At 43.1% G+C, this 14,881-nt stretch overlaps 1 protein-coding gene across 1 annotated transcript; it reads right to left on the bottom strand.

Annotated features, from left to right (window-relative positions):
* Positions 1–850: 850 nt before the first annotated feature.
* On the bottom strand, positions 851–6,429 carry slc35g2a (solute carrier family 35 member G2a). The gene is made up of 2 exons (XM_035674332.1): positions 6,155–6,429; positions 851–2,417 (listed from the first exon to the last, which is right to left on the bottom strand). Exon 2 carries the CDS (start codon positions 2,392–2,394, stop codon positions 1,033–1,035), a length of 1,362 nt encoding a protein of 453 aa, XP_035530225.1. The 5' UTR covers positions 2,395–2,417; positions 6,155–6,429; the 3' UTR covers positions 851–1,032.
* Positions 6,430–14,881: the final 8,452 nt, after the last annotated feature.

Below are 14,881 nucleotides of genomic sequence, written 5' to 3'. Positions count from 1 at the left end.
TTTTTTTTTTTTACTGGCCTATTTTTTAAATGTCACAACTAACGACACGCAGAGGAGCATTGAGACGGAGTAACAAGGATAGCAGCTATATCTTCCTACTACACCCGCTTGGTATCCAGCATGCACGCATCACACGCACACATACACACACTGGTCTGTTAAATGCGGGGGCACTTGTTTTCATTAAAAGTCTCCATCTGTGTGGTGTGTATGGGGACTTTAGTGAATGGAAGATTTGTGAAATCATCTAATTTTAGTGATTCATTTATTTTTAAAACAGAGAGAGAGGAAGAGGAAAAAGGGAAAACAGGAGGCTAATGATGAGGAAAATAGAGGAGGAGAGACCCAGAAACAAAGAGTGACAGTGCCTATGTGTCTGACAGGTAGTTATTAGACATAATGACTGTTCCCTGCGCACAGAACAGTGTTTTTATCAGCCAGCTGGCCAGACACAGCGCAATACCCAGCCGCCATCAGCCTTACTTTCTGCCCTGGCTTCCTTCTCTTTCATCTCTGTTTCGTCATCTGCCATTTCTCTCCTGCTTCTTATCTGTATGCCAATCCCATCACCTTCTCTCTCTCCATCCCCATTTATCTTGCTCTGATTGTGTGTCTCGCTACTCTCTCTTGCTTCCCGTCTCCTGCTTTCTCTCTCTCCCGCCAGCAGCCAGCAGCCAAATAGATGGCATCAATCCTTGGCTAACCCTCAGCTGGCTGGTAAAAGCGACTGACATTACAGTCTTGTGAAATGTAGCCAATATACGCACACGCAAACACCCTTAAGGAGGCGAGATACTGATTACAAGTGGCTTCAGGAATGTGTTGTGTTTAGAGAGATTTTAATATCACATCACATAGTCACTATAACAGACAACACAATATTGGCACTTTCCCAAAAGCAAAGAAGACAATACAAAATAGATAAAGCTCCAATAAACATTTAGCAGTCTCTTATTTACACTGGAACCAATCTCATGTAGGAGGGACTAAGGGGAAGAGACAGAGGAGGTGTGAAGAGGAGAGGAGATATGTCTATTTAATGGGCGAGTCCAGAATCTCCTCATACTCCTCCCTCTGGCGGCGCCCTCCCCCACGAGAAGGTAGCAGCTTCATTGCCACAAGCCAACCGACGCTCAGTATGACCATCACGTTCCCGACGACCTCCGCCGCAGTGGGAGCCAATGGCAGCACGGCCAGATGCAGCAGCATGGCAACGGGTACCTCCAGGCTCTGAGAGGCGGAGACCAGAGCTGGGTGGAGTCGGGTGAGGGCGTGCGTCATCCCCAGAAAGGCTGCAACCGAGCAGGCAACCAGGCCCAGGACGAGGCCCCAAGCTGGAGCACTCATAGGCCAGGACCAGCCCTCCTGGAGCAGAGCCAAGGAGGCCGGGGTGAGCAGGCAGCCCGTCCAGCTTACTGTGAACAAAGCTGTGCCCACTCCCACCCTCTCCTTCAGGGAACGATACCCAACCAGCGCCAGTGCCATCCACAGCCCAGCAAGAGCCGAAAGAGACCAGCCAAAAGCACCCCTCCAGAACACAACCGGGTCAGTTGGTGAATCTATATTGCTCTCGTCTGCTGCGGGAAGCAACACGAGCCCCAAACCACACAGTCCTGCAGCTATGGTGATCCCATCAGCCAATCCCAGCCTCTCCTCCAGGAGCAGGAAGGCCAGCGTCGCTGACAGCGCCGTGGTTGCCAGGCGCCAGGTTGTCGTGCCGTTACCAGGAGAGACGAAGGTTAAGGAAGAGTAGGCGCAGCAGAGCGAGAGGGAGTAGGCGATGCCGTAACAGAGCAGACGTAGACGATAGCCCTCTGGTCCAAAAGGGTTCTCCCCCCTGTGCAGTGGTACAGCCACAGAGAGCAGCTGGACAATGGACCTAACCAAGAGCAGAAACAGGGGGCCCAGGCTGAAGCGTTCAGAGGCCAGGCGGGTCAGAACGATCAAACAGCCGTGAGCCAGCGCCGCGCCGACCAGCCCCACCCAGGTGAGCCGAGAAGCAGACACAGAAGCCTCCCCGAAACTGGCCAGCTGTTCCCCTACCCCTCTCCCAGCTCCCTTCGCTGCTCTGGCTGCCCCCTCGCCCCCATCTCCTCCCCCAGCAGCCTGAGGTTTGTTGGTCGTGTCCTTGTCCTTGTCTTTGGAGCCAAACAGAGTCAAAGGCCACCTCTTGCTCTCCGTCAGCTGTTTCCTGTCTGACGTCTCCTCCAAGAAGGAGCCGAAGTCCTCAAAAGATGGAGCGTCATCATAGCCTTCGTCCCCAGGCTGTGGGAAGTGTGTGTGTACTCCAGGTTGAGGGGAGTAGGGTGTGTGCGTGGCGTATTTGGCTGTGACAGTGTGAGGGTGGATCTTTACTCTCTTCTTTGAGCTGCTCAGGAGGTGCGTGGACTCCATTTTAAAACTTAAAAGACAAACACCTGCGAGGGAAGAGAAAAGACACTTGTAGAGTCACATGCAAAATATATTTGACACACACAAACTCCTGCAAATCCTCTCTCTCTCTCTTCTGTTTCCCTCACACTGCCTCTCTCTGCGTAACTCTTGATATCTCATAAATCTTTAATATCCCAGATAATAATAGCAGTGACTCACATCTTCCCATGTGCCCTGCGTGTTCGGCAGGGAATGTATGTAAGCTCTTCCCGTCTGAGCAATCACCACATTAATTGTTTTTTTTATGTGTGATTAGAGCTCACATTAAGTTAGCAGAAACTTACAGAACCATAATGGCAGATTAGCATCCCTGTTATCGCTGGTTTTAGTCTTCTTGGACAACATGACCTTCATGGGGGGTTAGAGATTGTTGGCAGTTACGTAAGCAAGTGCTTCCTGCCTCATTTGTCTTTTTTCTCTCTCTCTGTCTCTTACTATTTTTTCTCCCTCTCCCTCTTTCCTTTCTGCTCCATCACTCTATATATCCAGGCAGGGAAAATGAACAACACCAGTTCTGATATTTCTCAGTCTGTCAAAATATGTCAGCTTTTACAGAAATAACAGTTATATGAATACAGGATCCCATGTCTCATCTTATCTCCATAACATCCTTCTCAACCATCTACCGCCCCTCCGTCTTTCTTTACTCCATCACTTTAACTTTTCCCTTCAAGGTCCTGCTCCACGGATGACTAAATTAGATCTGATGTAGTAATAGCTTTTTGCAGCGAACAGTATGGTCATGCAGGTGCTTTACGGCACATACCCACTGCTGTATATCAGGTTGTAAAATCCTCAGCAGTCCACTGGTTTCTTTGAGACTGGGGAATACTTTCCATCAGCATATGTTGCATGTTTATTCATGCAAAGGCACATGGAGCAGAGTGCTCAGTTATTTCCCTGGAGTTGGAAAGTATTACTCAACCGTAATTTGGCATGCTTTTTGTCATTATTGTATCCAAAATAATTCCATATTTGTGCAAGTGGTCAAGCATGTACACTATGTACTCACAGTACTTGCACTCTGTGGAACTGCTATTAGCAAAACTATTACAATATTTAGATTGAAAGCACAATAATAAAAAGATGCCATATACTTGCAGTGTTTCTTCTTATGAATGAAGAATTTGCAAGGTGTTAGGCAGAGGTTCACACGCTCAATCTAAGTGTCAGTTGACTGTTTATTCACAAAATGTGTAATTTAGTAACAACAATCCACAGCGACTCTGTAAAGCTGCTTAGGCACAGTGGAGATTTGAGGTAAATGCTAATTTGCAGATGTTTAACAGGTGTAATGTTTATCATGTTCACGATGTCAAATGCAGGCATTTGGTTACAGACCGATGTATTGGAACAAGCCGAAATTTGAAACTGATGATGGCGCTAGATGAAATTAAGGGATTACCACACAATTCATCCCGAGGGGGAGATGAACATGTGAACCTAATGGCAATGGCAATGGCAATCCATCCAATAGCTGTTGTGACATTTCACTCAAAACATCAAATGTCAACCTCATGGTGGCGCAAGAGGAAAATGTCAGGGGATTATCAAAGTCATGAGGATACATCGTTAGGCAAACATAAATGTCACAAAATCAACAAAATAGTTGTTGAGAGATTTTATACTGGACCAAAGTGACATCCTTGATTACGGTATAAGAAATGTACTATGTGGCATCGATATATAGCATGATAGAGTACATTTTCTGGAAAATCAACCTAGAAACAGTTTGAAACTAACCCAACAGCAAGGTCTGTTCGAGGCTAATCTAGCAAATTAACACCTGACCAACCAAGATACTAAAGAACAAAAAAAACAATGTTGCCTACCCTGGTATAACGTGTACGAAAAAACCTCAGAGATTTATGTCATCTCTTCATATCACACAACCCTAACAATTGCCATTAATGCATAACAAGGGAGCATAAAAAAAGCATTTCAGTTTCATTATATTTGATCAGTTTAAAGGTCTGGATGAATGATCTGACTGCAGCAGGCAGAGCAACAGCCATCACTTTTGGCAGCTCGCTGCTGTATCTCACTCCATTGATGGTGCAGTCCTTTTATTTGGTAGGAGCAGGGGGAACCAGTGAATTTGTAACTGGCTACGAGGCCTTTACTCTTCCAGGAGATGTGGAATATTTCCATGAATCAGCCTGAATTGCCCTGTTACAAATTACAACAGCTAGAAAGGGTCACAGTGTGAGTGCTGTTTTTAGCTGTGTGCCTCTCTCTGGTTAATGGCAAAGTTAAAATAGGCTTATTAATACCTTTCTTTGAAAATATGGGATTTGAGGAAATTGCACCTGCTTTATTGATTTGAAAATGAATTATTCTTCTAACTGTTCTGCCTCAATGAATCCCTTCTCCAATTACAGACACTGGAAGAATACGCCCTGCACTAAAATGATACAAGACATGAATCTGGATGAAACTGTGGTTTAATTTCACAACTTCACAGCCCGCTGAATGAAGTAGCAAAAAAAATAACCACGGGCATGAGTTTGCACTTATGACATTTGATAAGATCTAGTCATTTACTCTCACCGAAGGGTAGATGAAACCTGATCTGCTGCTCTGCGAAACCACAAAGAGCAGAAAGAGATCAGGATGTTCCTGTCTGGCTCTTCTCTTCTCACTGATATTTACTGTTCGAGATGATTCAGCCAACCCCTGCAATGCTGCTGCTGCTGCTCCCGAAAGCTTGTTTCACACCTTACACAACCCTAAAGTGAGCCGCTACGAGCGAAAAAACACCAAAGCTGCACAATGCGAGACCGGCACTGGATAAAGCTTGGATTGCCGAGAATGCTCTTCTGGTGAACTCTGGTAGACTGTGCTCCGGGTGTATTTATACACCTCTTCTACTTTATATTTATCCTCTAAAGAAAAGGTTTACATGCTTTTAAAAGCAATCATACCTTTTATGTGGACTATTAATGGGCCAATCACTTTATGAATCCTATACAGTTAATAATTGAAGAGTCTAAAAGCATTCTGCAGCTGTCATTCAAAGTAAGACATATTAGACCTATATTGCATAATATATTGGTTAGTAAATATGTGTGTGTGTGTGTGTGTGTGTGTTTAAGTGAGTGTGTGTGTGTGTGTGTGTGTGTGTCTGTACGTGAAGGGAGGTGTTATTCTCAAGGTTATCTAAGTTCCTCAGTGATGCGCCCCTGTGACGCCAGAGGGTTGACACACACACACGCACACACACACACTCACGTCAACACAAACGGAGGGAGACAGAAAAGGGTTGGCTGAGGTGTTGTCGCATTCAGACAATTAATAGTCGTTAGCATTCATAAAATCATTCTTGTGCCGACGCCCGTCGCGAGCCGCTACTGCACAGGATGAGGTTCGACCACGCCCTTGGACACCGAGAAGGCTTGGGACGGGTTTTTTCTCCTCCCCCCCCCAACACATCGTGTGTGAGTGTTAGGTTGTATCTAACAATAACAGCCCGACCCGTGACCCATGACGAATTCTTGAATGGAGAGAAGCGCGCGCTCGCTCACGCTCAGATTGGCGCACGGCAGCTCGATCAATGAACCCTGAGTCGTCACACGGTTCCCTAATTAGACCCGCGTCCTGCCTGTAATTTCGTGTTGGACTATTGCATAATGAGGTCCAGATCAATGAACCAGCAGGTGGGTTACTTACAGAACACACCTATTGTTTTAAAAGAAAATGCCCCCCATCCGCTTTAACGCACCTGCTCTCCCGCAAAACCAGCGGATCCCGCGGGGTTGAACTTCACTCTCGGTCGGCTTCAGTCATTTAGCGAGCCCCTCCAACGCTCCACTCCATCACCTCTTCTTGGCCATTTGTTCTTCTTCTTCTTTTACCACTCCTCCTCTCTGTCCTGCGGCAGTCCAGAATCTCCTCAAGGGCACCGCGGCGCGCCTCAGCCCGCCCAGACCACGACACCTGCGGTCACCTCACTTCGCTCTGCGGGAGGAAGATGTGTGTTTTATGGCGACCTGCTGCCCGTCCATCTCTCTGAGCACTGACACAGATGCTCCTCCTCAGCTCGGCCAATAAAGGGCGAGAGAGAGAGGGAAGGGGGGGACTAATCATAACGTCTGAGCATGCGTGACATCCACTGAACACCAGCATTATATAGCCCCTGATCATTGTATGTTATCTGTCACCCCCACTGTGTGTGTGTGTGTGTGTGTGTGTGTGAGAGAGAGAGAGAGAGAGACAGAGAGGGAGACAGAGAGAGACTATCTTGATGTCGTTTTTCATGTGTTGCAGCTGGAAGTGGCCACAGATTATAGAGGACAAACACATTACACTACCACATGAATGTTTCTTACTTGTAACTTGTGTGTGTTTATGAGTGCATTTGTCTTCCCCATTGTGTCTGTTGTAAGAATAGAAATATTGTTTCCTCTCTCTCTTATTCAAATTCAAATGAGACTTTTGGCATCATGCCCCGGTGCTCTTATACCCTCAGGGCGCCCAGAAGTCTCAGTTTGTGGTAATTTGATTTATTGCAAATTAGTTTAGGAATATGCATCAAATTAAAATCATTTATACCAGGTCCTGCTTTACTACTTAATCTTGAGGTCCGGTATGTAGGAGGGCCCATGCCAAACACTCATTTTGAATACCTTCATTATTTAAGATTGCACTGTTCTCTTGGATAGGAGCATATTTCAACACTGTATATGTAAATCTATTAAATGTATTTACTTGAACATGACAGGGTGTCAATAGGGGCTAATTTCTTGCTGATTTACAGCTGATGTAAAGCCCTGATTAATTACAGTACAGTATTGGCAAATCAGCTTGTGCAAGGTTCATAATGTATGTATGTTGGTGTGCACATTAAGAAATCATTGGGGGGGAAAAGAAAATATATAACTGGATCAGTTTAGATATGCGTACCCTATAGGACCAAAAGTACCTGTCCACATTATTTTATATACTACTGATCTGATCCAGGGTTGTTTTTCAGGCCACTGGTCCAGTTTAGGGAAATGTTAATACCACACCATATGATGATGTTTAAGACAATATAGTTTACAGAAGTCTCTTTCCTGTTTCAACATGACAGTGCCTCTGTGCACGAAGTGAGGTCCTTAAAGAAACCAGTTTGGTGTTAAAACAGCTTGGCCGGCCTTCACAGAGCCCTGACCTTAACCGAATCCAACACCTTTGGGATGAAATGGAACGACGACTGCAGGCCACGCCTTATCAGCCAACATCAATGGCCGACGTCACTCTGACGCTCTTGTGGCTGAATGGGAGAAACCCCCTGCTGCCATGTTACAAAACCTTTTGGAGAGCCACATTCCTTTGGCCATGTAATATGTAGTTTAAAACTGGATGTAATGGCGACAGTGGCGAGGACTGTGGGAAGAGATTAAATAAAGAGGAGGCAGATTTTAAAGGAACTCAGGGCTGTTTCTCTGTTTCACTCACAAACACTGCACAATCTCACACACTTTCATCTTTTAGCAAGCTGACGGTAATTGCTTTGACATTTTGCTGCCTTAACACTTGTGTGCTCCCTTTTATTTCGAGCTGTATTAACCTTTGCCAAAATGCAGCTGGGTTCACAGTTCTTAGGTTGGACTGTTTAATAAGAAGCCTTCCGGCTGCTTCTATGCTGTTAGCACAGGAGACTCCTCCACTGCGAGATGCACAGCGGTCAATATCAAGATCAAATACAGTATGTACCCATGAGCTTATGATGGGAAGCAAAAGACGTCTCACCGTGTTCAGTAATTGCCCCAAATATTTGGATTATGGAAATAATACAACCAATATCAGCAACACTTTGATGGGGCAAAGGTAACCAGTCTCTGCACTACATGTTTTTCTTTTTCTATATCTGTGGTGTCCAAATGAGTGCCACAGGGAGTGGGAAGGTTTCCTTGCCGACCAACTACTGATGATTTCACTAATTAGTTCTTTACTCAGTGATGAGGGTATGTCAATGTAGATATCACTATCAACCGTGCCATTTGACACTTGCAAACAATTAATGGATAATCTGCTGTAGACTATTGACTACTGTTGTAATTAGGCAACTGTAGCAGTAAGCAAACAGCTTCCTAATTACACATTAAGTCGACACAGAGCAATATAAGCATTCATTTGGAGTCATGTCTCTGGTCAACCAACAAAGTCCAATATTAATTCCATTTTAGCTCTGGTTTGGTCCGTCTCTGCGGCTCCACTATGTTCACCACCACACTAACTTTGTCTGTCTTATGTGATGCTGATCAGGTAGTGCATTGTGTTTTTTTTATAGCTTTTACACTAAATACAGCTGCCCGTTGCAGCTAAAAACAAGGTTAACAAAAGTGATGAGATAGTAAAGTTGCAGGCCATAAAACCGAAACAATGATAAAGAGGCAACAATGCTCCGAGCTAAGGAGAACTGCAGAGTCGGTTGATAATGATGTGGATTTGTCACTACAAGTGGCCCCTTTTGCATTACAGATGGTCATTTGAGCCACTATGGATTTATAAATCGAATTTAAAGAAGTGCAGCTTTAAATTATTTAAGCACTTGAGGATGTCATTTGTAAATCAGTTCTGTGTGATTGAGAAGTAAGTCTCGTCGCAATGCAGTTTTTCTCCTCAAAGGATGAGGTTTACTGCAATTTTATAAACACTTATCTCATTTTTAATGTGGATTAAATGAAGCCACTGACTTATGAAATTTATAGGATTTAGCGGCAGATTGCAACTCACTCTCTTCACACTCCCATTCAAGAGCAACTACGATGGCTGAAAAACATGCGAAAAACAGCCAGAGCTAGAGCCAATGTTTGGTGTGTCCACTCTGGGCTACTGTAGAAACATGGCAGTTCAACGTGGCAATCTCCACAAGAAGACGACTTGCGGCATCAGTAGATAAAAACGACTCTCGTTTTCCGGTGGACCTTTAAACCCATTGTCAAAGAGCAATGTCTTGCTGTGCAACAGTGCTTTCAAAATTTGGAATCCAACATAGATTATGAATGTTCATTTTCACATATTTTTAAAAAAGATAACTACCCTGCTTCATCTGTTTCAGAAGAAAGAATTTGAGCTTAAACTCTCAGGAGTCCTGTTCTCCTTAAAAATCTCAAACAGTATGTAAATCAGGGATGTCAGACTCTAAATTTGTACTGTTTATTTATTTAACACAACCAGGGTTTACGTACTTGCCCTGAAAATGCCACCCAAATTGGCGGATAAAAATGAGTTCAATATGGACAAATGGAGCAGAGGTAGAAAAAGTTAATTTCCTTGTGTACTGTCCCTGGGGCTATTTTTATAGTTGCCATGCTCCTCGGAGAGATGCACGGTGGTCCAGAATTTAACTAACAACATTTCTTTCTTTCTTTCTTTTCTTCTTTCTTTCTTTCTTTCTTTTTCTCTCTCTCAACCATGCATTTGCTTTCAGCTCTGAGGATGAAGAGGAATAGTGTGTTTCCATGGTTACGGTGAATAAGAGCACATCAGATCCAGCTATTTAGGGCACTGTTTAAATCCCATCGACTGGTCCGCAGCCATGCAGGTTTTTGGAATGGGTCCATCATCTCCAGACCTCGGAGGTGCAGCCTCCAGGGAGGAGTTGGTGACTTGCTGTGATAAGAATATGCTAAGTGAAGCAGAGATGAGCTGACAGCGGGGAGGAAGTGGAGAAGGAGGGAGGCAAGTGAGGGAGAGAGAAGAGAGCGGGGAGACGATGTTAGGATGGAGAGGCAGAGAGGTTTCTGATGAATTCAAGCACATGTGAGAATCAAGAAGCTTTCTGCACTGTCTGCTTCTCTTGCTCCATGTCAGCAGGAAATGAATTATAGAGTATGGGGGAGGACTGGAGTGGCAGCTGAAAGAGAAAAGGCTACTTTGAGTGTGCTAAACTTGGGGTTTTCATTTACTAACTGCTGCAACCTCCTCTGTGTTTTCCTGTGTACATCTTTCTTCTTCATCGTCCCTCTCAAACACACACTGTCTGTGTCTGCTTCACACTTAGACTCACACATTTGCACATGTAGGTTGGGAGGTTTCTCTGCCAATTTCCCACTTGTTGGGCGCATCATAATTCTCAGTCTGTCAGTCACACATTACCATTCATGGGCATTAAATTTAGATTTTTTAAACAGTTTAATTAACATGTTGGTGCTTTCTATTATAAATAGGTATTCACTGATTCAGCATCAATCAATATTCCTCACTGTACTGCTTCTAGCTCTGTCTCAGGGGATTACATGGGCCTGTTTTGGGGCGTCTGGTGTTCATGAACTATAAACAAGATGTCATTATTCAAAGCTTGGGTCCTTGGATGTCTGAGCGCTTGTTCTCATTACAGCAGAAGCTGATGAGAGCAGAAATAAGCGGACCGCAACCGTAGACAGGCCACATTCATCATCGGGCCTCCGAGGTGGAGGAGAGGAAGAAGGGAGGCTGAAAAGAAAAGTGGACAAAACACCCCTGCTGAAATTAAGATGGGTGTGAGATGAGGATCTTCTACTGAAATTAGGAGCCTGGACTGGTGGTGTATGACACACACACTGCAGCAAAAAACCCTGGCAGTGTCCACTATACCATCTGTGTGTGTTCCAGTGAGGACGGTGTATGTAACTGCCAGGGTCACAAGTGAGGTTTGTGATAGACTGTAATGTTTTTTTTCCAGCTAATATAGCACTCTACCTCTCATACATTTTGCATTACCACAGGGGTGGAAAGGAATAGGGAGGGGGAGGGGGAGGGGGAGGCAGGGCAAGAGCAGGAAAGAAAAGAAGGAGGCGAGAAAGACATGCGCGCAGAAGAGATTCAGAAACGGGGTTGTCAGATAGGTAGTGGGCAAAAAAAAAAAAGTGTGCCTCAGGTAAGTTGAAAGTGCTGTAAGCTCAGGTCAGAGGAAATTAAAATAAAGCAAGGCGTACAGACGTAGAACAGCACAGTAAAGCTTCTCTGTTAGTCACGGCCCCAGCAGAGATGAGACCAGAGCAGCAGAATAAATCAGACCTTTATTGGCATAACATCTCAATACATCAAATGAAGAGTGTTTCAGCATAAATAGATGGTTTGAATTGAGTCCATGCAGCCGTCTTCAAAGCCCCCCCCCCCCCCCCGTACCTGTGTTTTCCCACAAATTGAGATGCTTGTCGGTGCTCTTGACTATTTGAGTGATAACCTGCGATTACCTTGACAGTCTAAAAGGGTTTGCTGTGCTGACGCCGCACCAGACAGCCTCTGTTGCCATGGATACAGCCCGGGGATAAGTTTTCAGATTATGGTGGATGCTGTTGATTGATTGTGTTATGTGTGTGCATTCAAGTGTGGCCATGTTTGTCATAGTTTCTCAAAACCTGCCTCAAGACTCAAAACTGGGGCAATGGGAAACCTTACATAGAGCCAGACGTTTTGATGCAGACACAGTGGAAGTCTCCTGGTTATGTAACTCAACACTGCACCATGCATACTTAAAAAGTAAGGTGTAGTCTGAATGAAACCCCTACAATAGCTCAAATACTGGGAAGATTTGAAACAAATTAACCTGGGAAAGTGTCTGCAGAATAAGTTTATGAGGGGAGTGAGACAATGTTGTGGGTTTTTCCCAAAGGAAAGATGAAAAGCTTGAAAAACTAGAGCAAAACACTGCAATATACTGCAATACCCTCCACAAACAGCCCCCTTTTGTCTGAGTAACATGATTGAAAATTAAAAAAAAGATTACAAAAGAGAGAGAGAGAGAGAGAGAGAGAGAAACAATAATCAGCCAGACAGTATAGTGGTGGTTTGTAGGGTTGATTTTGTAATTGAATAGCTCTAAATTAGATATTCTCAGAGCAATTAGGTTAAATATGAAACTATATTACTTTATCTGTTTAATTAATTCATACTACGTCACTTTTGTGAGTCAATGTGTGTAAATGAGATTGACAGCCATGAAATTCTACATTAATAGCATACATTATATCAATTACAACATCCAGAAGAAACAATAATTGTATTCTCCAGCTCAAAAAAATGATATATTATCATAGAGGTACATATTTTTAAATACGGCACAAAGAAATAATCTGGCAGAAAGGCATGTTCGACAATTTGAACCAGAATCAGGAAACTGTTTCTACAAGTGTTGTAAATGGAATATTGTGAATAAAACATGATGCAATTATATTTTGCCATCCCATCAGTGATGCTCTGGCATGCACCAGATCCTACTACTGACTTGCAAAATCTCCAATTTCTGGCAATAATGTATAATATGTGTAATATGTATAATTCATTTTCTTATTTTCTTGCTGACAAGATGCTAACCTCTGTTGTTCTGTCCCAGTTCTTACATCTTTGTCTTTGCTAATGTAAACAATTGCTCTGGAAAAAAAGGTATTTTCTCCGGAGTATTTTCCCTTGAGAGAGGTAATTTGAGACACTTTTTTTTTTACTATTCCCCAGCTTTAATAAATCATATAATCTGATAAATAAACTAAAAAGGAAACAAGATGCCTCAAGTTACTGATAAGTAGATCATAAATCATGTTGGCGAGTCTCTCACTTGCTGAATTGATTTCAAAGAAAGCCCTGAATTCCTGCTTAATCCAGTGTTTTATCATTATTCTGCAGCTGACCTCTGACCACTCAGTAAAATAGGGGGGATTGAGAAAAGACGTTGTTTCCTTTATGGGAATTAACAGAAAACAGACATGTGAACTGTTTCTGATGTCCAGAGCAACTGGGGAGATGTAAATCACCGAGACATTCCCTAAAGTGGCCCGCAGTGAGGCACTTGACCATGAAGCTTCAGACAGATTCTCGTGTGTGTGCGTGTGTGTTTGTGCAAAAACAGAACAGATGTGTATGTGTGGTATTTCACCAAAATTATGATGATTTTATATATATATATATGATTCACATACAGTCTTTTAATGTCACTTATGGTCACCACATAAAAGAACATAAACAATAAAGGTTTTACATCTCTTTTCCATTTAGTTTGTGAAAACATTTCACAGAATGTTTCTCGGAGGATTATTTCGAGGGGATTATGAAAATGCCAGCTTTTTTAAAATTGCTTTTACCTTGTTGTTTTTGACGTACATGTTACCTGTGGAATGCCTCATCACACCAAACATTAAAGAATAATAATATGTCTGAATATTTTTGTGAGTGTGTGTGTTTGTCTTTGTTAAATAACCCTGAGGGAAGGATCTGGCTGAAGCTTTTATGGGGAAGACGTGCTGTTGCTATGGCAAACAACAGTGCGTCCGTCAGATGAAACACCACCCGGTACATTTGTGTGTGTGTGTGTGAGTGTGTGTGGGGGTGTGTGTGCGTCACTCCCTTATCTATTACAAGGATTTAAAAAAGAACTTTTATCAGCCTTTCTTTTTATTTGATCCTCTCTTTCTCTCTCTCTTTCACACACACACACACACAAACACACAATTCAGGTGTTTGATAGCCACTTAATGACTCTCAAGTGGGACTAATATAATTAACTGAAGCCTCTCTGTCTCTATCTTCTCTTTCTGGCAGTATCAGGCCACGGTGAGCAGGAGTGAGTAATGTGTGTACATCCAGGCTCTGTAATTGGGTTTATGCACGTCCAATTCCAGACCCGAGAACCTCGCAGAGAGACGAACGGCACGGGAGTTTGGCTGCTGGACGCGCTCACTCTTTTCTTTCTCTCTTTTCATCTGAGGTAGAGAGGCAGAGATTGAAAAAGAGGGAGAGAAAGCATCAAACATAACCGCAGGTCAAAGGTCATTAATGCACTCACCTGTGCTTTACAGTGACTTTGTAATGTTTTGCTCAGCCACATCTTGTCACTTTTGAAGACCTTTTTTTATATGTCTATGCAGTATTCTCCGCAATGAGCTGCAATGATTACTCGATTTAAAATGAAAAATGAATCTGCAACTATTTTCATAAATAATCATCCGTCATGTTCAAAACAAAAACAAACATTTACTGGTTCCATCTTCTCCGATGTGAGGTTTTGCTCACATTATTTTCTGTATCATAAGATAATAATAATAACATAAAATAAATAAAACAAAACCTAATATAAAATGTCTTTGGGTTTTGGACTGTTTTGGTCCGACAAAATAAAACATTTGAAGACCTCACTTTGGGGGAAATGGGAAAATGTGGAATAATAATAGGCTACTTTCTGACATTTCACACGCTAAATGATGGAGAAAATAAAACAAATATACAGAATATTGACAATTAGTTGTAGCCCATATAATGTAGACACATATATCATATCGGTGTATATTTTAGTCTCCTGTGGTACTATTTAAGGATTCTAAGATCTATTTTCCCTCATTATGGCTGCATTATACTTAAAAGTCTGGCAGTACTGTGTGTGTATATAAAAATAAAAACGAAAAACATTATTTCTGTGTACAATCTCCCTTTAATTTGCTTTTTAATTAGACCTAACTAATAATTTAGAGAGAGAAAGGGGGGGGGGGGG

The sequence above is a fragment of the Morone saxatilis genome, unplaced genomic scaffold, assembly GCF_004916995.1.
Source record: "Morone saxatilis isolate NCDOM2014 unplaced genomic scaffold, NCSU_SB_2.0 Contig3, whole genome shotgun sequence".
NCBI lineage: Eukaryota > Metazoa > Chordata > Actinopteri > Moronidae > Morone > Morone saxatilis.
This window is presented reverse-complemented; position numbering and strand designations above follow the sequence as displayed.